At 43.8% G+C, this 25,145-nt stretch overlaps 1 protein-coding gene across 3 annotated transcripts in view; it reads right to left on the bottom strand.

Moving 5' to 3' along the window:
- Positions 1-25,145, bottom strand: part of RORA (RAR related orphan receptor A) — a 352,717-nt gene that overhangs the window by 28,085 nt on the left and 299,487 nt on the right. For all 3 annotated transcript variants that reach the window (XM_039723049.1, XM_039723048.1, XM_039723050.1), the window contains one exon: positions 1,359-1,444. In XM_039723049.1, coding sequence (XP_039578983.1) covers positions 1,359-1,444 — 86 coding nt within the window. The remainder of the gene's footprint in view (positions 1-1,358; positions 1,445-25,145) is intronic.

The following is a 25,145-nucleotide window of genomic DNA, read 5'->3' as shown; positions in this document are numbered from 1 at the left end:
ACCCTGCTGTGTCTGCACTCAGGTCTGGATGCCATGGGTCTCTCTGCCAGGTACTCTGGTCCCAGAGCATTTAAAGATTAAAGAGCTCTCAGACCCTGACCATAACCTGATCCTTGACAGTCAAACAGCAGAATTCTCACAACAAATGTCTGCACTTCCCACAGCTGAAATCTGACAAGACTGCTTAACAACATAAACCTGGAAAAAGTCACCACTTTGTTATCAAGGCATTTTTAGTGCATTTCTTGCATTTTCCATAGCAACAGCAGTCAGAAAGGGCAGAAGGTGCTGTTCCCATATCATTCCAAGATTCTTAATTTAGTTTTTTTCTTTCATTGTTACCAGTACTTCCACAAGACTGAGAGGATGTGTTAAAGAAAACACAAAAATCTTCCCGGGAAAAATACAAAAGAGAACTTTATAATGTGAACGTGAATGCAAGGAAGTTCCTTTCTGAGGATGGGTTGTAGTATCAAGCAGGTCAGGAGAGAAGACTAAAAATGATCAAAATGATCAATTCTTCACACCTCAAGTATAGATTAAGAGGAGAAAACCTATCAGCATGGGATTGCAACATAGACCCATGAAGAGAGCAACAAGCCAGAGCATGCACACTGTGTCACCCCAAGCCAGCGCTGTAATTCTGCACTAGGGATCAAAAGGAGTGATCAGCTTCACTCCTGCCTGCTGCTGGCACTGTCCAGTTTAACTCCTGGTTGTGGCAGACACACTGAACAAAACAGAAATGCTTCTAGTGCAATCCTTGCTCACTTCATTTCGCAAAGTTACAATTCCAGGAAAAACTTCAAAGCCTAAACCTCGCACAGCTGTGACTGCACTGTAAGGAACAGGCAGTGGTCTCAGCACGTGCTGCTGTGAAACACATCTCCCCTGCCAAACAGGAGAGATTTGTAACTGCAGCAGAGTGCAAAAGGGAACAGAGGGGAGTTTTCACCTATTGCAGCAGAGCTTCATAGCAATTTACACAGCAAAACCAGACAGGGAGATTCAAGAAAGGCAGACTCATCCTCCCTCAGCTGAATGCACTGAACAGGCTCTTGGTGCTGTGCTTGAAGCAGCTCCTCTCTCTGTACCTCTTCTGTTTATGCAGAGAGAGACAATGCACAGCACACCTAGCACAACTGTGTGATTTGGAGGATTGTCCTAAAATCTGCAGCAGTGCACCTGCGTGTGTTTGTCACAGAAAAATCCTATTTAAAGTCCAAATAAAACCAGTACTTCAGAATCCCCAACTATTTTATATTCAACTTAGGAGCAATGCTTGCTCTTTAAAAAAAGAAGGAAAATTATCAAAAGGCTAAATGCTTCTTTTCAGACTTAATATTTTAGAAGCTTACCTTGCAGCCTTCACATGTAATGACACCATAATGGATTCCTGATGATTTGTCTCCACAGATCTTGCATGGAATAATTTCAATTTGAGCTGCAACAGAAGCACGCAACCAGTTAATTACATTTTCTTTTAAACACCTTATAAAAGCATTCCCTGATCAGCATTTGTACAGTGAAAACTAATAACCTGCTAAACATTATACTGCATTAACTATTCATTGCTGAACTGCAAGGATCCCCTAGAGCTTTGGACTAAATTATGGCTGCTCGTTATATAATAGCTTTTGGGTTATTAAAATGGGTCATTTGAGAAGGTGTTTAAGAACCCACAAGAAGGCTAGAATCAGCATTTCAAAGCCAAAAAGAATAGGAGAGTTCACATTTTGGCCAAAGAGCTAAGATGACACTAGAAAGGTTTCTTCCAGCTGTGTTCATGCAAGACCACAGCACACCATTTTAAAGCTTGCCCTGCCTAGAAGCAAATGCACCACCTTCACCACAGCCACCACCATCCACCCAGCCAACCCTAAAGAGAAGTTACAAGGTGAAGAGCAACCCCATTTTGCATGAGCAGTCCAAAACTTACCTATCTGAATCAAAAGGGATTTATTGGTATTTATTTGTGTGTTATCTACCACAGAACAAACAAGGCAGGAAAACGCAGCAGCAGCTTACTGAAACCAGAGGAGTTGGCACAGTCTGGAAAATGCCATTCAGTTATAAGGCATGAAAGGCCTGATAAATGTAATTTCATAGATATAAACCCACCCAGTGAATTCAGTTTGGTGTGTGACTCTCTCTAAACCAAGCACCCTCCCATGTGAACACAGGGGCCCAAGAAGGGACTCCTGTGTGCTCAGGGACTCCACTGCCTCTGGGTACATGGCTGCAGTGCCTTCGCTGGCCAGGTTGGACAGACTGCACAGGCAGTGATCAAACAGCAGCAGGGCACACATCACACCTGCTTGGGGTGCTCACTAACACACACAGCTGGCTGACTGAAATCCCAGGAAAGCCCCTGCTCCGCCACAGTGGGGTAGGATGAAGCTGCATCAGTTTTCTGGAAAGGGCTTAGTTGGAACAGTACAAGTGCAACTCTTGCTGTGTCTGTAACTGTGACACATTAACAAGGGCTGTTCACCTCCTTGAGGAGCTCAAATCCATTCACAAGCTGCCCTGACTGTTTAAGAGAGCTCCTCTTTCATCCAATTTACATCTATCCAGTCTGTGACAACACACAAAATCACATCTAATACTGCTGTCTTACAATGCATTGGCTTGACTTCACTTCTGCTCTGATCTCAAAAGGTCATGTCCACGCTAAAAACACTGCATTTTGCATGCCACTGAATCCCTAACTGGCTGCTTATTATTAATCAAGAGTCATCTTGCAGTGCTGCTGTGTGCTCCATTCCACTGCAGCACGACACAGCTCGGGATCTGGCCCAAAGCAGAAGATCATTATAAAGCAGCAGCCTAGAGGACTTGTAGCACAGCACCGACTGTGCTAAAATATCCCTTCCAAATATTCTCCAGGTGACACCAAATGCAACAACGGGCAGCTGAGCAGCACCCAAATGGGAACCCAAGAGCAGCTAAAATACTCTGCTGGGGAGGCTGCAGGGCTTTTGCCAGGCTGTTGTGGATCAGCAGCTTTCCCACAGAGCAGGACACCACTGCTGTCTGCTCCCATCATAAGGACCTTGGCATTCCTGACCTTCAAACCCCACCATCCCTGCAGCAACAAAATAACAGGCTGAAACGAAGAGGTCTGTTTAGGACACTTAAGGAAGGAAATGCTTCTTCCCCAAAAATGGTTTTAATTTCACTTTGCTTTCAGCTAACACATTAAACACAATGGAGCAGGAAGTGAACTAATAAAAGGGAAAAAATAATGTGTGTGCTGTTTCATTAATGTGCTACATTAATTATTGCTGGAGCCTCCTATGTTTATGAGCTTGTGGCAGAAAGGGTGGAATAACCCCCTCCCTTCACATCAACAAATTGGAGAACAGACTGAAATTCACAGAAGCTCAGAATTTGTATCATGTGCAGTTCAAATTCAGAGAGCAATCCTGTGGGCAAATTCCAGAATAGCTCTACCAAATCCCAGTTGTGCCTTTTCAACATATGATTATTTTTCTCCTGTGCTGCAGTGAATCAGCAGCCTTCTGCAGCTCCTTGGACAGGGTAGTGACAAGGCTTATCTCCACAGCTACATGGCCATGTATTTTTTACATTTCACTTTTATATACATAATTACTGCCTTATTTTGAATAGGTATGATATAATTGGATCTAGTTTATCTACAATCTCCAGCATGTTAGTTAAATCACCCATGAAGCCTGCCTATGCAATCCCTATTTCTTAAGCAACAGGACATTTGCAGAGTGTTTCTGAAGGAATGTAACATGCCTTCAAAGTGATGGCCTAAAGCTAGGTTAGTAATAGTCTAAAAGGTGCCATAATTAGTCCCAAATGCATTTTCCAGGGTGCTTTACTGGTAGAAGAGAATCTCCACAGATTCACAGGCTCCAGCTGTGCCAGCATTTGCCCAACATCATTTTTATGAGCTCTGGCACCAAATCAGGTATAGTTTTAGAATTCCTGATTTCCTCAAATTTACATCTTCAAGGCACTTACTTTCAATTAGGCACACAGCATTTAAAACTGCAACTTACTGCTGCACTCAGAGATGCAGGACAATGGGATGAATCTCAGCAGCACAGATCGCTGGGGACTGCCACCACCAATTGTAGTACAAATTAATGCACAGAGAGATCAGATCAATTACTGCTCCACGTGGTGCCTGTGCAAATCAACTCATTGAAATGGAACCCCTGTCGCAGGTTCATACACTTCCCATACAGCATGAAAGGACTTAAGATACTTTAAACTTACTAAATGCAAATTGCCTGTGCCAAGATTATGCATTTTTTCTTACAAGGGTGAAAATATTTTCCCCACTTTTAACTTTGACATGCAAATATGTACTTGCTAAAACCTTGTTCTTATGCAAACAAGGCAGGTGGGAAATATTTTTACATGTCAAGAATATGTTCCGACTTGGTTTCTCACATTCCCAGAGTTACTTAAAGCTTCCTACTGTGCTCAAATTAATTGTACCTGTTCTCTGCTTACATTTATTTATATGGTATATTTTTCAAGATTACATAAAATACTCTAATTCATGCTTTAGACTAGAATTAGCCTAAATTACAGTTTACGATTTCTGTCTCCTGGGGTGGTGCTCAGGCTGATTCAGGCTGGTTCATGCATGAGCAAATTATTTCTTAAATATGAACTGCAGAAAAAAATAAACTCTTGTGGTTGCTTAGGAACTGCCACAGATACCCAGGTGACAGATGTAGTTTGTACTCCCAGATTAAAGGCCTAAGACTCTTTCACACCCTGAAATAACAGTGCTCCACAATGCTGTCCTGTGCCAAAGGCAGCAAAGAGGAGGAATAAAAGCCCAAACAAACCACCAAGAGCAGCCAATGGAAGCTCAAGCACTGAGATCCACCACAAACAAGATGCTCTGAAAGGGCTCCTGAGAGAAAGAAGGGACCTCCCCAGGGCTGCAGGCAGCAATCCCTACAAAGTGATGTCAAACAAGCTCATCTCCACAGAAGAGGCCTCTGCCATGCCCCAGCACCCCTCCGTTCATGTGCCTTCACTTGGAGCTGCTCCTATCACCACACTCCTGGGAGCTGCTGTAATGCCAGAGGAGCTTCCAGAAAAAGGAGTGTGGACCCTGATCTGCTCAGAATGACACTGAACAGGAACTTGCCAAGTATTACAGGGGAAAAAAAGCCAGTGTTTTTCCCCCTGACCATTTATTCTTCCTGCATCCACCGTGTCCTCACACAGCAACGCTGAGGTAGCTCTGGTGTGCTTAAACACCACCACTGCCTCCACCTAATTCCTAGGGAACACGCCAGCAGCCAGCCAGTGGGAGCACTCAATGACATCTTCTGCTGGAACAGGAGAATGTGCCTTATTCCCTCCTGCTCCAGGGACTTTGTTCCCCAAACCTGGAACAGTTTCACTGTGTTTGTCTGCTTTTTCCAAGTTCCCTCACCCAGCCAAACCCCCTAGACAGCCTCTCCCTTTTTATTCATTCCCACATCATAAAATGTTGCTTTATTCCTTGTCCAGTTTTTTCAGTAGAGAAGTAAGAAAATCTAATTCTGTATCTGTAAGGGAATGCACAGTACAACTCATCATAATCTTTGATTTCTCTGTTCCTAACTCATTGGGGCAGACAGATCAGAGCAAGAGCCTGTACAGCCAAGCAAAGCACAGGTCACCTTTCTCCCCAGCTCAGAAACACACGGAGCCTCAGCACAGGGAAGTGTGTGACCAGCTCACCTTGAAGAACACACTTTTTTCTTTTTTTAAAGGGAAAAAACTGATTTCCAAAGACAAAGTTTTTTCCTCCCCATTAACATTTGTGAATAAAAGGCTTGCTTCTAGTTAGGTGTCTTGGGGTAGAAAAAGGATTTTTCCTTTCCTCCTTCTGCTTTCACACTGTCATTTTAAAATTGTACATGCACACAATTAACAATTTTTCCCAATTCTCAACAAGTAGGAAACCTCAGATTTGGTATCCTGGGAAGGGCTCTTCAGTGAATGCAAAAATTGGTCCCATGTCTGCCTTTTAGGGGAGATCCACCCAGCTGACCTGAGTGATCTAGAAAGTTGGGTAATTAATGAAGTTAATTGTCTTGTCTGCTCTAGAGTGAAGGCAGGAAGAGAGGAAAGGAAGGGAGAAAGAGAAAGCAAGAAGAAAAAAGGGCATATGATTTATCTTATTCATAACAAACAACACGAACCCTTGAGAGGAGAAGCCTCCTCTTCACTCAACAGTGAAGGAATTTAATGATATTTTAATTACAAGCCTAACTTTTGGAAGGTGAAAGTCAGGTAAATCCCACGATGTCTTACTATTTCTGAATTTAGAAATCAGCATTTTCTGGAAAGGAAAACTTGTGCAGGAGGTGCTCCCTTCTCCCGGGGTACATGGAATCCCAGCTGCCTGGCACCACCGAGACACGAGCGCTTCTGAGGAGCTCTGGCCACAGCTCCCAAGGCAGCCATGTGCAGAAATTCCAGGGATACCCTCGTGCACTCAGCATGGAGGGACTCGAGCACATCCTGCTGGGTCTGCCAGACCAGTCCTGCTCCTCAAAACCTCTGTGGGCTCTGTGCATCCTCCTCACACCAGTCCCTGCTCCTCAAAGCCTCTGTGGGCTCTGTGCACCCTCCTCACACCAGTCCCTGCTCCTCAAAGCCTCTGAGGGCTCTGTGCACCCTCCTCACACCAGTCCCTGCTCCTCAAAGCCTCTGAGGGCTCTGTGCATCCTCCTCACAGGCGTGGCTCTCCAGGGAAAGCATCCCCAGCTGAGCAGAGCTGCCTGTGGAGCTGAGAGCTGCCCAAGGCTGCAGGGGGGCACAGACAGCAGGCAGGGCTGCAGCTGGCACCTCCTGGGCTCAGGGCACTGCTTCAGGAGCAATCCCTTCCCTGGCTGCAGCAGCCCTTCCCTGCACGTGGCTCACCTGTGCCCAGCCTCTCTGGGTGGGCAGGACTGTGCAGCTAGCTCAGAAGGGTCTGCAATGAACATGATGCACACACAAATTGGGCCAACCTGCTTCTAGAGGGATGCAGTTTGTGCCAGACATCCCCTGCTAGTGCTGTTTGTAAGTATATTGATTAAATTAGGAGGCATACATATTCAGTGACATATTCATCCATATTCATTGGCTCAAACAAGGGTACTGCATGTAATGTGGTATTTAAAGCAACATGATATCTGATCACAAACTGAATTAACACGGAATGATTTTACTATATAATATTCTAATCTTCCTGCATTTTCAGCTTCATTACCTAAATAATTTGCTCTGTCATGTACCCTAAGTAATTTGAGCTGGCTGCAAATTACTCGCCTCCGAACACCTGCAGCTTCCAAAGGCTGCAGTTCCACCGAACCGAGCACTGGTGGCAGCACAGCCCTGCCCACCCCATCCCTGCACTCCGTGAAGTGCCCATCTGTCCCCCAGCCAGCCTGGCACACCGAACCCCCCGGGCTGCTTCTGGGGACGCTGGGTGCTTGGGAGACACCTGAGGCCATTTCAGAACACACGGGAAGTGTTTGATCCAGAGCCTGCCCATCCCTGTGGAGGTGTGTTTATTCCATACACAGTCCCCACCATAAAGACATTCTGGGCAGGCCCCACTGGAGACTGCAGTGACAGACCTGGCAACAAACAGCTCCACAGAACTAACAGGAGAGATCTGTGTCTCATGGCTGGATTTTTCTGGGGTCCAGTAAGGCTTCTGCTGCTGAAATTCCAGCAGAAGCCTTCCCAGCACATGGGATACTCTTTGCATCTTCTCTCTGTTACAGATTCTCCTCCCTACAGCCGAGCTCGACTGCCCACTGTCCCTCGGGGGGTATCAGATGGGGAACTTCCTCACATTTCCAATTTTCACATCTTTGAACCGCTGATGCTCTCAAGCTTGGCTGAAATGTTTTGGGAATGGGGAGGACTGGGGTGATGGGCAGAAAACCAGACAAACACAAACAACCTTTCCAAGCCTTGTTTCCTTAGGAAATCACACTGGTAATAAAATAAATACTGAGGTTATACTGGTACAAATCCTTTGAAGTCTGTGGGTGTGATGGGTGGAGTAGAAACGAACATGGCCACCAAAGTATTAATTAAAAGTAAAGTATGAGCAACACCTGAAACGCACAAGGCAGAAATGCTGCAATGCCGAGGTGAGCTCTGTGGGCCTGGGCACATCTGGATCCCTCAGAGGTCACTGACACTGCCCAGCACTCCCAAATGCTGCAGACATCCATAGTGCAGGAGACACAGGATAAATAGCACAGCACCACCTGAGCATTTCTGGGGCCTGGAAGACTGACTTTGAGCAATCAGTATAAATTCCTTCGACATCTGTTTGATTTGGGCACGTGGAAGGGAACAGTGCAGTAAGAGCTCACATTCCCATGCCAGGATCACTGATGTTTAGGGTTATTGTTTTCCTTTAAGCCACAAAAAAATTTACTGACACACATTTTAATTTAAAGAACTAGAGCTTAATTTTAAGAACTAGAGCTTTGCTATTACACTGGCTTCAACAAAGACACCTGAATGTTTAATGAAAGAAGGCAAGATGGAAAAGAGTTTGGGTTTTCTAAAAGGTAAAACTGTTTCAGTGAAGTTGTTATGGTGAGGTCTCTATTTTTAATGTTATATTCAAACAGTAAATTGCTGTAAACCCTTAATATCATGATATCACCGCAATATTCTGAATTCCTATAAAGAAATATCAAAACAACATGCCAACAAACAATGTAGGACTTCTGCAAGTGTTCAGGAACACAAGCTAAAAAGTGATCTAGGGTTTTTAGAGGAACTCAGAGATGGTTTGCTCCCTCTCGTTCATGTGTGTGCTACATGATTCCAGTGTCCTTCTGTGTAACACTCATATCTCTCCACTGTTTTGTCTTTATCCACCCAAAACATTCTCACTCTCCTGACTGAGCAATGAATGCAGCTGAAAGTGAAATGATTTGATTTTCCTTGTTGGAGGCATGACAGGTTGAGACAATTGCAGCTGGGACTCTGGCCATGTTATCAAACCACAGCACAGACCAAACATCAAACCAGTCAAATCCAAGCCTGGGCCCAACCCACACAGCCACATCCACAGGGTTCTGTTGTCCAGAGCACAGATGAGCAGTTCTTGGGACATCAATCCCTTGGTACATCCGGGGCACACAGTCAGCACCTTCCCACTCCGTGAAATCCATGGAGTTCCCAAGCTCCAGCTTTGTCACTGCTTCCAGCAACTTACACACAAATAATGAAGATGGCAGAAATGAACAAGAGATGTACAACTGCAACAGCTTCTTCTGGGGATCCCCTTTTGTCCCTCACCAGGCACAACAGACAGACACAGTAACAACACACAGCAACCAAATATTGATGATTTCCACACAGTCAAAACAGACTCCCAAATTTCATAAAATACCAGTTTGTTTCTGGCACATTTTGGCTTCTCACTTTCTTGGTGCTCAGGTGCTTATGAATAAACATTTAATATTTCATTTACCTCTTCTCTGGTTGAAAATTGACAGGAGTTACACTGGCTATGATGAACACAGCTTGGGGCATAATTAATTTCACCAGGCTAAATGGAATTCTTGTTAAATAAAGCAATTCAGAGAAAGTTTTTGATAAGAAAACACAGTGACACTGAAATCATGTGAGTCTCTAATGAAATATAGTATAGTTTTAATCTGAACTCTGAACTGCGTGTCAAGAAATAGGTGCTACAGAGGCTATCACCTCCCTAGTGCTGCTGTGCTGTGAGCATGGCAATGCCAGCTGGTGCTTCATTTCCTCTATCTGTGTAAGCAGCACAACCATCCTTTACCTCTCCCTCCAGCTACCTCAGATGACTGGTACTTACTGCCACATCTTGGGTTTTGGTCTTACAGTCCCAGGGACCAGTGAGCAGAGCTCCAGCCCCAAGAACCTGCAGTGTTCTGCACTGCTGAGAGGGAAGCTGCTACAGAGCTGTGCAAGAGGAGTGCTGAGGTCTAATAACACACCTACGAAACATTTCTCTTGATAATATGACAAAATACAAGTTTTAGGAGCAACACAGGTGTGAACTATTATCCCAGGAACTGCCAGCACTGACTTTTGCTGCTCTAATTTGCTACTGCATTTATCCAGTAAGCAGCAAGCTGGGGTTTGTGTGAATCCATCATGTTTGTTTTTACAGGATTCTAGAGTTCACTCATGTTTCAATGCTCTTGATTTCTTCCTACTAACCTGGAACAGTTGTCAAGACAAGCACCTGCAGCAGGGCACAAGCACAGTTCTACTGTGACCCAGCCTGTCCCACTGTGCCACTCAAACCAGTCAGTGCATACAGTCTGTCAAATGAAAAATGACATGGAGAATGAGCTGGGGGCCAACATGTGCGGGCACCTTGAGCACTCAGAGTGGCCTTCAATGCTCAATCACACTGAGGCTTCTTGTTGTCTTTGCCACTTACTGTTCTCTTGCATTGGGAAAAGCAAATCTACACCAACTTCTTCCTGGTGTCTGCGTGTTGGTCTTTCATTATCTATCACTAATAGAGAGGAAAACGGGCACCTTGAGCACTCAGAGTGGCCTTCAATGCTCAATCACACTGAGGCTTCTTGTTGTCTTTGCCACTTACTGTTCTCTTGCATTGGGAAAAGTAGATCTACACCAACTTCTCCTTCCTGGTGTCTGTGTGTTGGTCTTTTATTATCTATCACTAATAGAGAGGAAACGAAGAAGTGAAATCTGCAGGAGAATAGGATTAATTTATTTGCTGGAGTTAGCTAGACATTAGTAAATGAATTCTCCCCCTTTCTTCAAAAAGAAACCTGTACTGAAAAGCTTGAACATATTTGTAGTTCTGCCCCATTTCCTAAATCTCTGGAAGAAACTGATAAAGATTTGACTTAAAGTCTTGAAGAAACATAGCATTTTACGGTGACAAGTCCAAATTACTGTAACATTTTCTTCACAGAATAATGCACAGAGCCCCCATTTGATGTCATTTTCTACTCTCAAGTGTTGGACCTGGTCTTCTGAACACTGGAATTGGTTAACACCAACACCGTCCTTCCACCTTCTTTTCCCAAATTAAGTGCACTGGCTTAGCAGAAAATCTGGCATTTCTGTTTATTCGCTTGTAGTAGGAAAACAAAGAACTTATCAACCACTCACCAACGTCAAGCAGCACTTCAGCAAGTCAGCTACAACACAGCTCAACCACCTTTGCCTGAATTAGCTCTCCTAGGCTGCAAGCAGCCTCACATGACCAGACCTCAGAGGGGAATCGTTCTGGCCCTGTGTCCAAGGGGAGAGCTCTGGGTGCAGGAGCAGGAGAGGCACTCCGTGGTACTGGAATTACAGCAGTGCTCATTAAGGAAAGGTCTTCTACAACAGCTGTAAAGAGTGTCTGACCTCCTTCCATACAACATGAAAGCTCCATCAGTGCATTTGTTAAGAAGCTACACATACTTGTGCTATCCATTTGCAAAATTGCATCTCAGTTCAGTGATCTTATTAGGCTACCTACCAGAACAGGCCAGACCACAGCCACGGTACCTGATTAAAAAAATCAACAAGGAAACAACAAAACCCAACCAACCACACAGTCCTGACAAAAATCAATCATTTGCAACATAATGTCAAAATTGTTTACAATTTCAAGGATACCCTTTCACAAGGTGACAGGCCCAGAACCTGAGGGCACTGCAATGATCCCACAGCAGCAGCTGGCTGTGGGTGGTACCACTGCAGCCTGAGCACTGGCACCAATGTGCAGCGAGCTGTCAGACCAAGCACTAACAATCCCTGACCCCTTAGAAGGCTGTCTCTGATCAGCAAACCCTCCCCACCACAGGTTCTCCACCACAATGCTCAGGATGCTTTCCTTGGTACCTCCCCTTTGACCAAGTCCAGATCCACTTGAGCAGCCCGTTCCTTGGACAGAGAGGACAGCTTGGGGGAGGAATATGAACTAACTCAGAAGAGGTGACAAAGCAGTGGGAACCCAGAAAGTGTCCTTTCACAGTGTTTGCCATGATTCAGCCTTGTCCTGCTGTTTTACCAGGCTGAATGGATTTTACAAAGGGTTTGACCTCTGCAGAAACTGCAGGATCTGTCACTGTGCATGGAGAAATGGGACTCTGCATGATTAAGTAAAAGCCAGACAAAAGTGACTGGTGCAGAAACCACATCCCTACAAGAGAGCTACACTTTGATGAAAAACCACTCAAAACCTGAATTTATTCTAGAAGCAAAAGATTGCAGGGGAAGAAAAAAAAAAAAGAAAAGTATTTCACCCAGACTAGAAACTCTATCATTCTGATGTGACTACATCTGCATTTTTAAGATATTTTCTTTTTGGCTGTACATGAATTTGATGTCATTAAAAAGGCTTCCTTTGATGCTGTATGCCAAGTAGAATCATTAGTTTCTCACAAAGGTGCACTCTAAATGTCTAGTTTAAATTTTCATTTTTGGATGATTCATCTAAAAGATGAACAATAACAACCAAAACCAACTCCAGAAGTCTAAACAGTAAAAAGCCTTTGAGCTGCACTCACTCATTTATTAACTCGCTCCAACACCCCTTCCTGGATTCATCACCCAGCAGCCAATACTGAGTGTGAATTCCTCCACTCCATCTGTGATTTATGGCGATTGCAGGCAAATCACAACCAGATTCCCCCAAACCTCACACAAGAGGTTCTCCTCAAGTCCACATTGTGCATCTTTCCAGCCTGACACTGGGTCACTTGTTTTTAATACAAAGATGTTTTCCACTGTGAGTATTTCCAGTGAATGTGGGTGGTTTTGTCACAGCTCCTCTGCAGGGGTCATCAGAGCATGAGTGAAACTGAGGGACACCAGAAACCACATCCTCAGCTGCTCCTCCAGGTTCTGAAGGGGAAGCACAAAACAGATTAACTACACCCATGTTCCCTCCATTTCAAAGAAAGATTACTGGAGTTCAAAACCAAGCAGTGGTTTACAGCTGATAAGTGTTTCCTGATACATATTAAGACACCAGCAAATACATTAGATATTAGAGAAAGCCATTTTTTTATGACAGAAGGCCAAATCTCTGCTGAGCAAATATACTTGTTTTTGTCTCCAAGAAAGACACCTCATTCAGCCCCTGCCCCACCTCAGAGGGAGCAATATCAGCGTCTATGTGGGATCAGAAGGATTCCTCAGATGTTCTCCTGGAAAAGGGCACAGGAAGAAAACACTATGACCCATGCCCAAAAACTGCACCAGGGAGAACATACAAGATGCTATCACTGGAGACGGAAATCTTATGGGCTCTGGCTTACAACAAACTAAATGCACCACCAGTCTATCAAAGAGCTTCAAAAACATTTCTGTCACAGAGAAAGCTTTATTCCCAAACATTTCCTACACACCATACATTACAGTGATATCCTCCACCAACTATGCCCACACTATCTCCTTGGACTTAGCTCTGCTTCTGAGCCTCTTTACACCCTCATGATGTCTATATATGATATACTCAGTGTCTGAAAACCATCTTCATTTCATGACAAGAATCATGAAAGAAAAAAAAAAGTAGCTGCCCACAAAAACGTTTTAGAAAATTACAAGCTTGTGGAAAGAAAAGGTCTAGCAAAAGCTCTTCCTTTGCCACAATCAGATTAGGTGCTACGACCTTCATTAAAACCCTTTCTGCCTTCTCATTTCATAGGGTTTAATTTCCTGCCTCTTGATGATTAAACCAACTGAAAGGTAGTAGATAAAGCAAGTTTGCTCGCTGTTCCAAACAGATATATTAATGCTTTACGCTTAAAAAGCTTTCAAAGTGTCTTCCGAGGCTGATTAACAAACACCATACATAAACCCCGTCCGAGGTCAGACTGTGGCAGCAGATATGTGACTGAAACTTACTCCAACAGCTCTATTCAAGGCACAGAATACCTCCACCGCATACATTAAGGAAGCTTAAAGTTAAGCTTCACATATTTAAACACTAACAAAGTCTACTTAATGGCAGTCTTCAAAATGACAGTGGCCTCCTAATCTGCTGCAGATAAAGAAGTGCCAAGATTAATGATTACATAAGTGCATCGCAGAGCCCAGAAACAATAATCAGCTCTTCTGTTGTTATTTGTGTACAAAGGCTATTAGAGTCATCTGACATTCCAAAATCCAATTTAAAGTTGTTAAACCCCTTTCACGTACTTATTTGAGGTTGGAAAACCGAGAGGTTCAAAAAGGGAAAGGAAGGGTTTGATTTCCTAATTCTTTTCCCCTTACTGATTTTGCTCTAAGCCAAATCTCTCTTTAAGAATTGCAAGAAAAAAAATATAAGCTTTTAAACAATGCCTGGAGTAACCAATATTGCTGTTGAAGGAATAATACCAATAAAACCTTAACATGCTTGGATAGCAAAATTTAAAATAATGACTACAAGCAAACTAAGTAACTATTCCACAGAAAAAGACCACATTGAGTTGAGGGTGTTGCTGACGTGTTCTGTGCAACTCTGACAATCTTCAGCAAACCAGGGTGAGCACACGAAGGTGCTCAGGTACCAAACACCCACCCTGGTCTGTTAAAGACCACGAATTCTGGGTGACACAGAGAGTTCGGTGAGAATTCTGGGTGAGAATTCTGGGTGAACACAGGCACGGCAGAATCTGCCAGAGCCCAGCTCTGCCAAGCACGGCACGGACAGCTCTGACTGCAGCCTCCCTAATCCCCACACAGCAACTGCTTTCCCACAGAATTCCTTTAAAATCCAAAACAACCTTCTTTGTTTCTGACAGGTTAGAAACAAAATGAACGAACTGTTTTCTCCTGGCTGCCGCATTTGTCCCTGGTCTCGGCAGAGAAGGGCTGGGGGAAGGCGGCTGTGCCTGAGGAGAACAGCGCTGCCTCTGCGGGGAGCGTCCATCGCAGCCCCCGCGCAGAGCTCGGCTGGCTCCGAACCACGGCGAGGGGCGCTGAGGCCGGCCCCAGCTCCCACACACGGGGGGAATGGGCGGCAGACCCGGGAGCAGCCGCTGAGCCCTCAGGCTGAGGGCAGCGCCTGCAGAGCAAGGCCCGGCCGAGCCCGTGAGGGGCAGGGCCCGGACCCGCTCCGGCCCTCCCGCAGCCGCACCGAGCACAGCAGCCCGAGTGCCTCGTACAGCAGAAGAGAACCACGCTGAAGGTTCTTCTTCGCAGCTACAAAGTGCTTTTCTAATGTAAAGGCAATTAAGTGATAACTGCATCTGTGCAGAGGGTATTCAAAATGCTAATACCCCCACCCAGATAAGTCGTCAACTTTGCCTGCTTATTTATCTATCTCCAGCTCTTAGAAATTATTGCCATGAATGCTCCACTGCCTTCTCCCATTATCTTTGCAATCCCACTTCTTCCTCACAAAAAGGCAAAAAGGCAGCACGTAAGAGCTGTACCACCCCAGCACACGGGGAGCAAAGTGACACCAGCAAAGCAGCATCACTGATCTCCTGCAGCACAGCTGTGCCACATTCTGCAGCTCCCAAAGTTCCTCCAGCTTTCCATCCAACCCAGAGAGGTAACAGAATCTGCTCTGCCATCAGAGGCTCACACACTCTAGAAATAACAGCAGTGTGCATCATGAATTATCTAACAAGATTTACCACTCGAGGAAAAGAAAATCTATCCTGTTTGGTGCTGTGCCATTTGGCCACCAGACTCTAGAATTTTAATGTCTGTTATCTCTGCAACGGAGATAACACAATGCTGGTCTCAGGTATCTGGCTTTTGGCCACCAGACTCTAGAATTTTAATGTCTGTTATCTCTGCAATGGAGACAACAATGCTGGTCTCAGGTATCTGGCTCGAAGCTGGTTTCCTTACCTCAACACAAGACATATTGTGTTATGTAAGTCCCTTGTCAAATGCATTACATGTTTTCCAAGGGAAAAAAGCCCACAAAAAACCTGGAAAACTCACTATGGAGAAAAAAGGAGCTTGATGGAACTTACCATCAAGACTTATATGAATGCCTTAGTACTTTTGTTTATAAAATTCACAAAATTGCAAAATGGCCACAAAAAAAATCCCCTAACAGGAAACACTGACACCTTTTCAAACAAGTCTGTCAGTTCAATAAGGAGAACACAATCCTATGAGCCACAGAACCAGGCAAAATACAAGTATGAACAGGAGAACACAGAATAAGATTGTTGATTCAAGTGATGCTATGTATTTTTGATAGATTAAAATGAAAAATCCAATGGCTAATACTATGTTCTAAAGGCCAAAACCAGGCAAAATACAAGTATGAACAGGAGAACACAGAATAAGATTGTTGATTCCAGTGATGTTATGTGTTTTTGATAGATTAAAATGAAAAATCCAACTTGCTTCACATGACTAATACTATGTTCTAAAGGCCATATCACTCAAAAAGATAGAAGCTGGCAATCAGTGAATGTCAATTTGTGTTTCCCCCCCCCTCCAAAAAAAAAGGAGGCTTGATAAAAGCTTGAAGAAAATAATAGAAAGAACACCTGTATTACTGCAACCATTTCATCCAAAGAGAATCCAAACCCATTCATGAGCTAAGCATCATCCTTGTCAGGACAAGAAAACCACCTTGTAACCAGAGCTGAATGAAGCCATACAATAGCTTGCCAAGTGATGAACACAATCTCTCAACCCTTTCAAGACAGACTTTACCCATCATTCCTGCTGATGTCTCTTCCTATACTTGTGTTCTGCACACATCAGAAAACAGACAGCAACGAACACAAGGCAACTCCAAATTTTGCTGGAGTTTTAACACACTGTTCTATTTCAAAAGGCTCGCAGTCAGTTACTGTACTGTCCTTGATAAAGACCCAAACCATTTAACCAGAACTCCCCCCATCCTACTCTCTGAAGAGTACTTGCAGCATAACTTTGATTATCCAAAGCTCCCAGGGGACAAATGGAAGCAGAGATAAGTGGGGGAGCAGCCAGAGGTCTTCTGAGAATAATGGAAGTGAAAGGAGAGGAAACGAACTCCACAAAGAACTGTTGGCTCAGCTCAGCCCTAAAGTTTCCCTATTCCTGAAAGGAGCATTCATGAAATAAAATAAGCTTCTTTAAGCAAGCATTCCAAATGATTGCAAAAACCATTTGACAAAGTGAAGAATTATTGTTCACTTTGGTACTTGACTCTCCAGAGAGAGACAGGTGTTGTTCTCACTGCAGCAATTTCTTAACCAGGGGTACAGCTGTAGCAACGCTCCTAGTAGTGCCTCAGTGCTTAACAAGCAGCCAGAGTCTTTCCAAATCTGTGATTCCCTAAGTATTACTTGGAAAACATTGCTAGAAGAAGTTCCAAACTGAGTAAAAAATACAGATTTATCACAAGCCTAAACATGGGGGGAGAATATCCACATAGAAGAAATCTGTTTTGGGAGTTGTGAGTGCTTCACACAGAAAGTACAAGTTTTTATTTATATTGCTGCAGCACAAGTTAATGCCAATTAAGTAGGAGAGTCACTTTGGATTTAGCACAGAACCTGGCCCAGGGCACTGGCACACAGAATAGAAATAAATACTAATCATGCTTGCTCACACTGAGAGGATTAGATAACTACAGACGTAGGAAATTAAAACCACAACAAGATGACCCCACGCTCATGATTTCCCTGTTGTAGCAGATCAGTCAATATGAATAATCGACAATGTAAATTGAAATCCTCAGATAAAAATAATGGTTTTACTGCTTTATTTCTCTTCACTTGCACATAAATTGAGTTGACTATCTCTGACAATGCCATGGTTTAATATTCTAAACACACTATCTCCTTTAACAATGCCTGGAATAGAAACAAGCTGCTGAGCCAGATCCTCAAGGGTGAAAATCAACATTGCTACACCGACTTCAGTGGAAGCACATTGATCTCCACCAGCTAAAGCTGTGGGCCCAAGTGGGCAATTAGGTTTCTATTATATGCTAATTTAAATAATGTACCACAGAACATTTGCTGTACAATAAGGCAAGTCTACATTCTTCTGTGGATAAGGGCAAGCATTTGCTGTGGCATGATCAGAGTTACAGATTCTGGTTTCAAAGAGCAGGATGAAGTTTCGGTATAAACTACTCCTCATAATAACATTTTTAAACCTGCAATTACTCATACTATACTCCTTTAGGAAGCCTATAATTATTTGTTAAGTTCTTACCAATGTCTAGTCTAGATCATAATTGCTAACACTGCCTCCTTCAAAGGAACTAGTGATTATGTTAAAATCTGGTTCTTGTTAGGTTCCTGCTACACAAAGTGGCTGTGCTCTAAATGTTATGATCTGTGTTCAGTTGAGGAAGAAAATTCAACAGATTTATGCCCCAATCTTGAACCTTTGAACAAGGCCTGAACAAAAAAAACCAAAAACAAATACAACAATCCCACACACGTTTCTTTTGAGGCTTCTGAGGTGGCCGGGTTGGAACAGGGGCCGTGGCTGACACAGGCCAGAGGACAACAGCAGTTTATGGCAGAGAACCATCTGCAACATCCTCTCACTCTCTTCAGCCAGGACTCACACTCCAACCACAAAACAAAAAAGCAGAAAAGTTGGGGAACTGGGTTCAGCAACAAAGATGGAAAAAAAAAACTTCAGGGTTCATGGGGCAGTTCAAGTGAAAAGGTTAAAGACATATTAAAGATATTAACAGCAGTCATTAAAAGATGTTTTCCTCTCCTCTGCAGCCATTTTTTAAATATAAGAATTCCTTTCAGTCTCCTTTCAGATGTCATTGGCACTCTTCTTCCTGCCTTAGTCATCAGCAACCAAGTTATTAGCATGCCAAGGGCCCTGCATAAATTTTTGTGGACTTCTGACGTAGTCAGGAGGAGGGCAGCATTCCACAGTTACACCTTCTCCTACGCTGCAGTCCTTCAAATGAAGCAGCAGCATTTGGTACTTTGTTTTCAAAGCTGGATGTTCACCTCAGCACAGCAGCTGGGAAGCCCTCTGATCATCTCTTTTGAGAGGGATCACCAAAAGAGGAGGATTCTCCCCAAGCGCCTGACTCATGTGAAAAGTCATGGCAGACAGGCTCCACCCGAAGGCCAAAATCACACCCACAGTTCCAATTGCTCTTCTTTTCCATGGAGCCACTCAGGGCAGAAAGGCAAAGGAATGTGGGCTCGCATAGGTCAGTGTGGTGCAGGATGAGATGAGACATCCACACTTACAACACTTTATTCCCTTTACAAATGTACTTATCCTAGCAACTGTGATTCTTCCCTGGTTGCATTTGCAACTACTCAGAAATAGTTTAATTTCAAACAGAGTAAGTTTATACAGAATCAAGCATTTTTAATGATAGTAGCCACACACAAAAAACTTGCCAAGCAGGGCAGATGTAAAATGTCCCCAGAGTAAAGACTGATCCAAAAACCTCCTCTGTGTTCTGGGCACAGTTTGCCCCTTTGCTTTGGGTGGGCTCTGCAAACATGGGGGAAACTCAAAGCACGTGATGTGCACTCCACAGAAAGAAGAAACTAGAACTTATTTTGGTTAAGGTTTTCATGAACTTGACCCCACTAACTCCACAAGCATTTCAGCCAGCAGAAGCCTCCAGTCACTGAGCAGAGCCTCCCCTCCCTGTGCCCCCTTCAGTGGTGCCTCTGCAGCTGCACTGCCAGAGCCAAATGAGGAACACTCAGGTTGAAACTGTTCTTGGGGGATTAACTTTAACCTGAATCAGTTTCCTGACTTAATTCCCCACGTGACAGCAGAGATGCTGCTTGTGCTCACACAAGGGAGGGGTGCATTTGTTTGGCAATGCCAGCTTATGGGAGGCTAAATACACACAGGCCTAAACCCTTGGCCTGCTAAATTGGTCCGAGGAGATCTGGGGTAGCAGGCAGAAGGACAAGGAACATAGGCTTGGTTTTCCAAGAAACAGAATAGTCTATGAATAAGTCATTGGTTTCTATGGCCAGTATTGCTGTGAATCTTTAAGCAAGTCACTTTTTGATGTGTCAATTCCTCAGCTGTGAAACGAGGACAAAGCTTTCTTACATCACCCAAGTGTCGTAAGTTGAAAATTAATGACTGAAGCACTTGGACACTCTGGTGCTGAAGGCCAAGTCAGTCCCTAGCTACAAGAGCTGAGTGATTAGTGACAGGGAGGGGCTAAGGAATCAACATATTATTTTTGGTGGACTATTTCCTTAGAGGATAAATGAGAGTAACTGCTACTTACTTGATTGCGAGGAATTGAAAGAGCTCTCTGTAGCTCCCTCGTGGGTGGACACCTAAACAATGAAATAGCCATGACCTAATTTTAGTCAGAAACCTTGTGTCACAAAGAATTTACAGGGAGGCGTCTTCCGTATGTGCAAAAATAATTGCACTGTGCCAATGTGCTAATATAGCTGTACAACATTTAGGGATAGACTGTATCCCATTCTCCTCCCTCATATTCCCAATTCCAAAATTTCTGACAAGAAGAGATGAAACATGATAGAAAACATCACAGGATTAGGACTGAAAGAAATTCTGTGAACACATTGCTTCCAGCCATCAGTATGATGGAATCAGTTCAAGGAAAATTTACATAAACAGAAACATGAGGGTGGTAGATAACATTATGATCAAATTCACCTTTTGTGTGATAGAGATGATGGAATTTCACTCAGCAGGTTTTGTACAGACCAGCTATACTAGAAGGCACTTCTTTTTTAAGTTCCATCATTACGCACACAGAGCCATCAAGTGATAGAAAACACATCCTGATTCTAAAAGAAGTTGCTCCAACAGCTTGTTTTCCTCACAGTTACAACCTGTCCTTTCCTTCTAGCCTGAATTTTCCTGCCTTCCTTCAGAAGCAAATGGAAAACATTTCTTCCTCTCAGGCTAGCTCAGGATTGCTACTACAGGATTGCAAAGATGTGACTCCAAGTCCCTGTGCTTTAACAAGGATTGTATGTGTGAACCACGGAACAATTCCAGAGTTAGGCACACACTGAACTCCTGAAAATGTGCAGGACTTGCTGAACACACCACGAGTTAAATGACTGAACAGCTTCACAAAGCTGAGCACATCCTTTCTGTAATTCAGTTCATACCTGTAGAACATTAGGATTAGAGGCTTCCTATCTGTGAGGATCTATTAAATAACATATTGTGCTTGGATACATGAATAGGAATAGAAGACACGTAAATACTTCAAGTGGTAAACAGTGTTTCAAGTCTTACTGAGCTTATTATGTCTCAAGAGCTCATTATGTCCCTGCTAGATTAGAAGCACATATTCAAAAACAAACACCAACGTAAGGAAAATAAGAATTCCCAAAGACAGCTTTAAATTGAAATACCAGCCTCAGGATTTTTGCTCCTGCATTAAGATTTTGAGGAATTGGGCTGATATTCTAAAACTCCCTGAAAAGGGTTAACATTCAAATTCTCTTTTCTTAGTCGTTTGGATGAGGGCATGAGCCATAAATAACAATTATTATGAAGTTGCACCAGTGAGTTAAAGTAAAGCATCAATAGAAAGTGAAAATCCTGCACTGCCAAAACACAAGGCAGACTACAACATCTGCAGCCAGGCTGGTACCTTGCAGTCAAACCAAGAGGAATTTTGTTGGACACGTACAGGGTGGGACTGAGTGCACCCTCAACAATGAGAGTGTCACTTTACCAACGACACCAAGCTGTGCAGAGCAGCCCAGCCTGGAGCCTCTGGCATTATGGACCTGGGCCTGCTGGATGGAGCAAGGCCAGGAGGCCACAGAGGTGCTGCTGGATGTTCTGCTATGGAGACAGACTGGGAGAGCTGGGGCTGTTCAGCCTGGACAAGAGAAGGCTCTAGGGAGACCTCAGAGCACCTTCCAGTGCCTAAAGGGGCTACAGGAAAACTGGAGAGGGACTTTGGACAGGGCATGAGGTGACAGCACAAGGGGGAATGGCTTCAAACTGAAAGAGGAAGCTTAGATCTGGTATTTGAAAGAAATTCCTCCCTGTGAGGGTGGGGAGGCCCTGGCACAGGTTGCTCAGAGATGCTGCGGCTGCCCCATCCCTGGAAATGTCCAAGGCCAGGCTGGATGGGGCTCTGAGCAACCTGGGACAGTGCAAGGGGTCCCTGCCCATGGCAGGGGGTTGGAGTGAGTTGGTTTTTAAGGTGCCTTCCAGCCCAGGCCATTCTAAAACTGTGGATGCAAAAGCATTACTGGCCTCCCAAAGCAGATCCTACTGCTTGTATGGGCAGAGAGTTAAGCACCCTGTAAATTGTACCCAAGACTCAATGTTGCATCTGCTTTTCTTCAACTATTTATTTTCTGAATTTGTGTGGTTAGGCAATGAAATGCGAATCTCTCGATTCCTGGCTACGACACAGGCTTCTTGTGTGGCCCAAGCCACGTCCCTTAAGCTATGCTTCAGTCCCCTACTTGTGAAACAGGTAAAACACATCCCTCAGTGATGTTTTATGCATAAATTAACTCATGGAAGCCGGTTTTTCAAAGAGTTCACTAATTAACATTATAGACAACCCTGCAGATAAAGAGATTGCCAGAGAGCTCTGTCTGGCAGCCCTGGCCCAGGGAAAAAACACATTCCAGAAGTGATGATACAATCTGCATACAATTCCAGAAAGCAGAGTTTACTGAATTCCACAAAGTGGGCTTTTTAAAGACTCTGTACTTCTTAGTAACACAGCATAAGGATTTTATACAATGTAGGGCATCTCCTACATTTAGTTGTACTTGGAATGAAATGCCACCATCACATTTCAGCACAATTTGTATGTGCCATCTTGACAAATTTTCACTGGAGAAATTCTAAAACATTTAGAAAACATTTACATTTGGAACAAAGACTTCAGTGGTGGAAGCTCCATTTTTCACAAATACACATTTACAAGTTGCTGGAGACTGTAAAGACAGTTCTACAAATGCCATGTTGATTACCCTACATTTCCAGATACAAGCTCAACAAGGCAGATAATGTATTTTTCTGTTTATACAGTGTCAAGTGCCTTGCCTGTGCTTAGAACAAATCCACAAATAACTTTATTTTCTAGTATTCACAAACCAGTACAATATCTAAGTACAAAACAAATTAAATAAAATACAGTTTTCATCCTAAAATGACCAGAAACAGACTAGAAAGAGGACCAAGTATTACTAATTCTTGTTTTGCCTACACTGACTAAAGAGGGTAAAGTGAGAAGGGACTAAACCACAAATTGTTAGCTGTTTCCTTCCTTTTCTTCATATGGTACAGGATATAACTTGACAGATTTACAGCCTTCACTATCACGCAATTTACCCAACCTAGAAGTCTAAGACCTTTTAAAATCAGATCATTTTAAAAAACACCTTAATTCAAACAGTCAATATTGAAAGACAAGAGAAAGTTTTTACTAAGTCTGCAATTACAGTTTTCAGGAGCTAAAGTAGGAGCTGAAATATACTTTCAAACAACAGCTGAATTTCTGTCATGAGTTATCACCTAGCCCACACAGCAAATACTTCTAGTTTGCTTTGAAACATACCAGCTTACTGCTTACAGGAACTAAATAACAATTATTGCCTTGATTTTAAGACCATAATCCAGGACTGGAAAATGGATTTGTCACTGTTGCTGGGCACCAGTGAATTCACTTGCTTCGTTTCCACCTGACCATCTCTCTGTAAGGCAAATACCTGAGCAGTAAGACCAGTTGATGACAATCCTCAGAACACAGATAAGAAACCAATTTTTTTTGGTTTCTCAGTCAAAACTCAGGTGAACTTCGTCTTTGTCTGGCGTTTGCTTATAAATGATGTAATTAATCCATCAAAAGCACTGTTGCAACATGAATGACATTCAAAATCAGCATGCACAAATATTGTCATTAAGTTTATTTAAAAATAAATTGCCTATGATTTCATGCCCAGCTGACTAATCAACACCACCACTTTTCTAAAACACAGACTCGACTCCACATTGTGCAGAATTACATAAGGGGGGAGGGCCTGTCTGCTCCTTCACACTTCTGGCCCAGCATGGACAACTCGGAGCTGAAACACGACCAGGGCTTCCCTTTTGGCTTCCACAGCCCTACAGCTGGAATGGGGCCAGCTCAGGGAGCTCCAGCCTGCCTGTACCTCAGTCCCACCAAGGGCAGTTTATCGTCTTTACACAGAGAAGAAGAAATGCAGACATCACAATTCTGCACTTTCCACTTTTTGGAATCACTTTTTTATGTCATGAAAGGGAGAAGTGCTCCTTGTCCTGACAAACTAGACTTGCCACTGCTAAATTAAACTGAATTAAAACATGCATTTCGGAAATATTCACTAGTAGGGCACCCAAGTAGAATTTAAAGCTCTGAATTCCCCCCAGCAAGGCAACAACAGTAACTTTTTAACCCATTTAGCTGTTTTGCTGAATAGTCTCACTGAGCTTAACGATAGGAAATTTCTGACCAACATACTTTGACATAGCAAGTGGAGACAGCAGGAAAGAGCCAGGCAGAAACTACAGTCATAATCCAAAGTAGCAGGGCAGATATACCTCGGGTGTGTGGCTGCCTGAGTGAGAGGGGATGAAAAACATGTGTTGGCAGTTGGGCTGCAATTTTCATCTCTGCCCCTAAAATTCAGAGTTTTCCCCAAACTGAAGAGATCAGTTTGAGTGCACACAAACACAGGATTACCAGCCCGTCTGTGCCAGGGAGCCTCCCAACTCAGGTGTTACTTGGGAAGAGCAGTGGGAAGGCACAGGCTTTGCCACTCCTAAGGCACTGCCCGTCTCAGATATTCCCACGGTTTTCCACCTTGCCAGAGAGGGGAAAAAAACCCCAAGCCAGGCCAGAGTGGTTCTCTGAGAAAGCTGGGAAAAAGCAGCTGTGGCTCCCACCCTGTGGGGCTGGGAGAAGGAGCCTCCCCTCACCCCAACACACAAAGTGTGCTGGCCCGGGCTGGCAGCAGCTCTCCAGAGGTGGGAAGGATCAAGGAATAGGCACTGACTCACTCGCTGTGATTTACTGCCAGGCACTGCTCCCAAACGTGTTAATAAAGCTGCAGCCAAATAAATGCACATCCCTTAGGTCTTGTCTTTGTTCCAGCACGGCCAAGACAATTGAGTATTATTTTCAAGTAAAACAAGAATGAGATTCTAGACAATATTTCTACCACAATTAATATTTATGTTTCACTGTTCTACTTCACAGCACTGCCAACCCTTGAGTA

Source organism: Passer montanus, unplaced genomic scaffold (genome assembly GCF_014805655.1).
Source record: "Passer montanus isolate IOZ18808 unplaced genomic scaffold, ASM1480565v1 scaffold5, whole genome shotgun sequence".
NCBI classification, from domain to species: Eukaryota; Metazoa; Chordata; class Aves; order Passeriformes; family Passeridae; genus Passer; species Passer montanus.
This window is presented reverse-complemented; position numbering and strand designations above follow the sequence as displayed.